The 7,351-nt window shown below is 33.6% G+C and overlaps 1 protein-coding gene across 1 annotated transcript; it reads right to left on the bottom strand.

The window, feature by feature from the left end:
• Positions 1-5,010: 5,010 nt before the first annotated feature.
• LOC107811785 (mitochondrial uncoupling protein 5-like) lies at positions 5,011-6,476 on the bottom strand. Its single transcript, XM_016636777.2, has one exon. It carries the CDS (start codon positions 6,141-6,143, stop codon positions 5,175-5,177), a length of 969 nt encoding a protein of 322 aa, XP_016492263.1. The 5' UTR covers positions 6,144-6,476; the 3' UTR covers positions 5,011-5,174.
• Between the last annotated feature and the right edge of the window lie 875 nt (positions 6,477-7,351).

Raw genomic sequence — 7,351 nt, 5'->3', positions numbered from 1 at the left:
ATCAGACAACCTACCACTCAACACGTTATTTGAAAATTAATACTCTCCGTCCAAAAATGCTTTTATCTGTAATTTTTTAATAGGTTGTCCTTAAGAATCTAGTTTCTCATATAAAATTAATATAAGTGGTGTTACTGCTTGTTAGTGGCAAACAGAATAGAGTTATTTTTAGATCCGCCCGACCATTATATGTGGCATAACATGATTGAAAAAGTTGCACAAGAAACTCATAATAATTCCTTTTTTTTTTGTTGTTACAAAAACGTGGAAAATATTTTCCTTAGCCAAGACTAACGTAACAATAGCAATAATTACGTCTAAATTCCAAATAAATTGGGATTGACTATACGAATTATCATAATTAGTATAAGCTCATACCATCATTATACTGGATGCAACACGTGCCTAAGTGGGACCAGGGGCAGAGCTAGCATAGAGCTTACGGTTCCGACCGAACTAGTAGTTTGGTCCAAACTCCGCATCTAATTATATGTACAAATTATTAATTAGAACTCAATAACTTAAAATAACTAAAATACCGAATCATAAATTTTAAATTTTGGCTCCGCGAAAGCCCCAACAACATTTGTATTATGAGATTTAGATATTGACGGAAGTGTCAAAAACAATTATGAGACATATCTCTGTGAAAATATTACACATAACACATACTCCCATTTTGAGGGATTTATTGCATATATTTTATTTAAATTTTCTGATTTTCTTATTGGTAATAATTAAATAGGAACCAAGAGAATATTTCATTAGAAAAATAGAATAATAAAAAAAGAAAAGAATTCAGTGGATGTAGTCAATTATGGGCTACAATTATAGAAGTATCAAAGCATCTAAAGAAGTGCATGTTCAAGAATTCATCAAAAATATTCATAGGCACATTCTAAGGAATGAAACCAATCTTTGTGGCAAATCTTTATAAAAAAAACAAATAACATTATGCCAAAGATGCAATGCATCTCAAGCAACAGAGAATTATACTGTTTGTCTCAAGAAATTTCCTCCCCTTTTGGCATAGTGTAGAAGGAATGAGTTCAACTGAACCCAAAGTTTTTGTTTATACATATTTTTTGCCTAAAAAATTGTTAAATATGTACAAATAATAAATTTTGAACCCAATAATTAAATGAACTGTGATAGAATTACGAATCTGGACCCATAACGTAAAAATAGCACGGTTTAGCCAGTTTTCGAACTGGACATTCAAAAATAGCCAGCGTTTACCAAGTCAATGAAAAATAGCCACTATTTTGCTGCAACAGAGATCGATCCAGCATAATATACTGGAGTTCGGTGCACTTGTGTATGAACTTCCAGCATATTATGCTGGACCGATATACCTTGCTGGCTCCAGTATAATCAGGGGCGAATGCACCTTTGCGCAAGCGGTGTCATCCAACACCGCTTCGCCGGAAAATCTAATTAAATATATATTTTATTAAATTTATAATATTATAAATAGCCGTTATAAAATAAAACGAACATTATTGCAAAGGAAATGCATCTTGGTCCAGTGGCTAAGAAGCCAAGTATGAACGGGGTAGGTAAGGGGTTCGAAGCTTAGGAGCTCTCATATGTGTTTTGCTACATCTTTTTCTTTCCTTTTCTTTTTCTTGAAGATAAAATCTTTTAACTTTCAAAATTAAGCAAGTTTATCATCTAAATTTCATTTAACTTGGAAGAAAGAATCAATGAGGCGAATCATATCTACGCAATGAAAGAAATTTTAAGTTCTTTGAAATTTATTTAAATATGAGAGATTGTGTGATGCCTTATATATATAGTACTATGACGCTTTATGAATAATTCTCAAAAAAGTAAAAACTCGTCGAGAAAAGTTATAATATTATAATATATTGCATTTTATTGATATAAATTGAATCTTTTTTTTAAATATAACATCTATGTTATATTTGTTTATTTATTCACTTTTTAAAATTGTCGACACCGTTTACAAAAAATTCTGCGTACGCCCCTGAGTATAATATACTGGAGACTGGAACATCGGTGCTCCAAACTCCAGTATATTATATTGGAACTCCAGCATATTATGTTGGAGTATTTTTTTAGATTTTGAACAGTATTTTCGTTCAGATTTATCTTTACATGAAAAATGGCTAAATTTCGATTACTTTTGAAACTGAGCTATTTTTGAACGACCACTTGTAAATCTGACTATTTTTTAATTTCTCATGTTTAAATCTTGGATTCGCCTCTGTCTTTTGATCCCTACTTTCAATTATAAAAAGAAAAATGGTGTTGTGTTGGCAAGAAGGAAAGATGATTGGCATATTGCCCGATAGATATGAGAATTAATAATGGCATCTTGCCCGATAGATATGAGAATTAATAATAGCCGGTAAAATGTACCATATTTTTTAGACGAACCAGAGCCAATCCAAATTAATCTTATAAATGATATGCTACAAAACAAATACGTTTATTTTTCAAATTATTCATATCGTCAAGTACACGCATTTCAAATTTATGCCTAATCAAATGATTGGCGACTTCCAATACATCTTGTGGTAACAAACAAAAGAATTATTCTGGGGTATATCAAGGTTCAGTCTTTGGTTCATTTTCGTCGTCCTATCCTTCCTAATTTACATCTTTGTTGGAAAAATTCCTTCCCTAACTACATTGTAGAGCTACTCCCAAAAATAAGAAACGGCAAAATGTATCCCTAATAATATTGTACAACCACTCCAAAAAATAAGAGCCGGCAAAATATTTCCCTAACTGTATTGTGTAGCTGCTCCCATAAATAACTTAGTTGGTAATATATATATATATATATATATATATATATATATATATATATATATATATATATATATATAGATATATATATATAGATATATAAAGTATATACATACATTTTATACATAATCAATGTATATCTAGCTTAATGTAATTATTTTTAATTGGCTATCTAACTTGCCCTAGAATTTACGTGGCGTTTGTTTAAAAAACAAGTAAAACGAATTTTCAAAAGCTTTAAAAAGTTTTTGATTTTAAAAAAAGTCTTCAAAAGCTTTTAAAACAAAAGCCACATTGCAAAAGTACATTCTTGAGGGCCTATATGCATATGCCAGCCCTAGCACACGCTCTCATACCTACTAGGTGACAACTATTGACCTTATGCAATTAGAACCTTTCTTTAATTGGATTTAATATTTGGGTAGCCATAAAAAAGAGGAAAAAGATATTTGGGTAAAAAAATCGGATGATTAAAGGGCAATATTAATATATAAAAAAATTAGGGTGAGCGCATTAATTAGCTAGACGTACCTTGCTTCTTCCTTTTTGTATATGTATGTGCTTACTTGAAATTTTACTGGTTCGACTAATATAAAATACTATCACGTAAAATCTACTAAAAAAAAATTTTAGTACTAAAGATCATATGCATCTCTAGTACTAGGATGGGTGACCCCATGGAAAGTCCTCGTGTTGCATCCCTCTACTAAAGAATACTTGGACAGCCAATAAGGGTTATGGTAGAGTGGTAAGTACTCCTTCATCCTTAACCAGAGGTCTCGAGTTCGAGCCCATGGGTATGTAGTCGTCTTTGTTAGGGAGCGTTTTACCCCCAATGTAGGACTTTCCGGCGCGAATCCGGATTTAGTCGGACCCTAATATGGATACCGGACACCGAGTGGAAACAAAAAAAAAGGATCATATGCATCTCATACTCTTGATGGGGTGAGACTGTAACGGGCATAACTTTAACAAAGATAGCTTAATTCCTAAATTCAAGTTAGTCCAATAATGCACAAGCTTTTTTTCTAACATAAATAATTTGACTATAATTTTTATTATAAGGAATAGTAATGGCCTATTTGCAAAACCTGAAAGTTGTATTTTTTTTAATAAAAAAGGAATAAAAGTCATAGCTAGAAATAGCCTTTTCATTTTTATTATCACAGAGATCAACAGCTTTTGGTTATTAAAATAAATGCATTGAATCGATCTTGTAGGAACTCTTTTTTTTTCTAACGAATAAAAATTATTCAGGTGACATAACATTATGTAATGTTTGATATTTTTTTATATGTAAAATTAAAATAAATAGTGAAATTGTGTTCAACACTTTTTGACTTTTAGAAGTATGACCAGGACTTTTTCAAAATTTCTTAGGTCAAGCTGTTCTAAAGCGTGTGAAAATAAAGAGAGTTTAATATAATCTTTTTTGGCGGCCAAAAGCCATTTTGACATTGTTTTTGTTGTCCTTTGAAGGTGCGCATGATATATTGTTCCCACTTACGTAACATGGTGTTACTTGTTCTTCATAATTAAATAAACCATTTAATTGTTTAAGAAATTGCTTTTATATTACCAATGGAGCCAAATGTTGAGTAAGGATCATTTTTAAGTTTTTAAATGTCTAGAAGCATTACATCAGAAAGACAGCCTTATTAATTTTTTCTGATGTTTAAAATTGGTTATGTGATTTGCACATTTTATACAATTGATTTGTACTACGCTTTTAGCACGTATTATGCAAATATGCTCTTTGGTCTATCGTTCTATTAAGAAATTTACTTACTCGAACCCATTAAGCAAAAATATTTGTGGTCCAAAAGCATAAACTTAAAACCCAAAATCCACCTCTGTTTAAATTCTATATTTATATCAAGAAATTCACTTAATATATCTGTCTCCGTTTAAATTGAAGAATAATGACCCTTGCACATAGTACGCACAAACTATTTTGAGCAAATAATTCCCTTCTAAATTGTTTTAACACTCAATATCTCTAGCTAATTAAGTACTTATGTATATGTTTCCATTTTCATCTATAACTTCAAACTATGATATAAATCAACCAAAACCATATTTTCTGTCGATAATTTTACCTATACTTATTAGGCTCAATTAAATTCCATTTTGTGCTCTTTTTTTAACAAAATTTCTACTTCAAGCAAAAAACACAGAAAATTAGAAACTACAATACTTGCCTTCAATCAACAGTTGCTTAATCAAGAATAATTCCACCAAACGAGATTTTATATATATATATAAGTAATATAATAGTAAGAACACAACATCTGACCATAGACTTAGTATTAGTTCTCTCCTAAACTTAAGGAGCTAATTTTAAATTTAGAACATTAATTAAATAAAAACATTTTAAATATTTTTCTTCGTCATCATCAGTAATCCTTGAGTAATTTCCGGACCTGTTCCAGTGTGACAAAGAGCACAATAGTGAATGGTCCTTGCCTTGAGATTGTAGGGATGAAACCCTTGTAAAGTGCCATGGGTCCCTCAGCTTTGATAGTTTTCATAGCACAATCTAGGGCCCCACTATAAGGTGGGGCCATACCGGGCTCCACCCTCATGTTCATGACACGTGTCTTAATCACGTCTACCGGATTCGATGCCACTGCCGCCACGAACCCGGCGGCGAAGCTTGCCGTCACGTGGGTCCCAAGCCCGTCCTTCATCAGCCCCTTCTCTAAGATCGTCTCTTTAAACTGATCGTACGATGCCAGCTGTGATGCTGTAACGAGCATAGCGCGGTTCACCGTAAGAGACGAGCCGCGCCACAGGCTAGTAATCCCTTCGCTCTTGCTCATTTGCGTTATAGCATCAACAACGCTTTTGTAGTTGCGCCGCTGAGCTAACGGGAGCCGGCCGTCAGCTTGCATGCGGACCATAGCAACGTCGGCCGGGTTTCCGACAGCGGCTCCGATACCTCCGGCGATTAGTCCGGCGACGATCTTCCTCGACAAAGGCATGTTGTTAGTATCCGGATCGGTCCATTTCTGCTTCAACATATCGTACAAACCCATCCGGGTAGTAGAATAAAGCGTCTGACGGAGAACAGTCGCCGACACGCCGGAGAACAAAGCAGCAACACCTTCTTGCTGTATGATCTTTACACCCACAGCAACAGGACCCACACGGGGAGGAGGTGGCGGCGCCGGAACATGAATATGAGTCGTAGCGTGGGTACCACTATGAAAAGCAAGTGCAGGCCGGAGATTCTGAACAGCCGCCGCCGGAGCAGGGGTTTCACCCTGAAGTTGCATCCGTACCTTAATTAAATCAAGTGGGTGAGTACTACACCCAGCAATAATAGAAGCAATACCTCCTTCAACAAATCCTTTAACACCCATCTTTCAATAATCGAAATCGAAAATTTTGGTATTTCAATTGAATGAAATAAGAGAGCTAGAAAAGAATTAAGAAATTGAACACTAGAACAAAAAAAAATGGATCAATTCAAGACCAATTGGAATTAGAGCTCATCTCACTGGAGACCAGGAGATGGGAATGAAGACCAAAAGCTAAAGATGCGAAGTGTGGAACGTTGGGTCTCTGAGACATAAGCAGTAAAGAATGAATTGGTGAGTTGAGAAAGAGGTAGAAGAAAGGAATTTATAGGGGAAGGAGAAAAGAAAGGAAATGAAGTGGAAATAGGGTTTCGAGGAAAAGCATACGCGGGTTCTCTTTCTCTTTACTAAAACATGTTTACCAAAAATATTTAAATTGCCAAAAATGAGACATGGTAATTTATTTATTGGAAATTTCCACGTGGTGGTGCTATATTACAAAAGGGAACAAAAAAGGGAGTACTATTAATGAAGTTGAAAGAAACTTAGGAAAATACAGCTGGCTATCATGTTTTACTTTGTACTAATATTGGTAGTATGTGTGGCCAAGCTTCAAAATTAGCTTAATTTAAAAATTATTTTTTTCAAAACGGTTTTTTTTAAAAAAATATTTTAGGTGAGAAACAGTTTGTATTTGGTTAACTAATTTTAAAAAATATTTTTGAGCAGTAATTAGTATTTGGCTAAACTTTTAAAAAGTACTTTTAAGTTGTATTTTTTTTCAAAAGTACTTTCAAAAATATATTTTACCGAGGGTCTATCAGAAACAACTTTTTTGGGGTAGGGGTAAAGCCTGAGTATACTCTATCCTCCCCATACCCCATTTGTGAAATTTTACTAGGTTATTGTTATTGTTGTGGGGGGGAGGGGGGGGGAATTTTTTTTGTTTCTCAAAAATTATTTTTGCTTCAATTGAAAGCTCTATTTTCCCTTTTAAAAGTTTGATCAAACACCTTTATTTCGGGGAAAAAACACTTCTAACAGGCATGGATGTAAGATTCGAATTTGTTTAAAAATTAATTCCTTTTCTCCTATTTACAAACACACTTTTAGTCCAAAAAACAAATATAAAAAGTGATGGTAAGAAAGTCTTTTGCAGATGATTGTGCTCTCTAGATCTAAGTGTAGATCCTAATTTTGGGGAGCTTTTGAAGTATGGTAGGAAATATAGAACAGTAAGAAAATCTGTTTTTTAACAACTTTGGATATCA

Source organism: Nicotiana tabacum, chromosome 11 (assembly GCF_000715075.1).
Source record: "Nicotiana tabacum cultivar K326 chromosome 11, ASM71507v2, whole genome shotgun sequence".
NCBI lineage: Eukaryota > Viridiplantae > Streptophyta > Magnoliopsida > Solanales > Solanaceae > Nicotiana > Nicotiana tabacum.
The sequence above is the reverse complement of the archived record's forward strand: the minus strand, read 5'-3'. Positions and strand labels throughout refer to the sequence as shown.

Bases quoted from the DNA above. Each gene is read 5' to 3' on its own strand.
- LOC107811785 (XM_016636777.2), bottom strand. From the start codon at position 6,143: ATGGGTGTTAAAGGATTTGTTGAAGGAGGTATTGCTTCTATTATTGCT.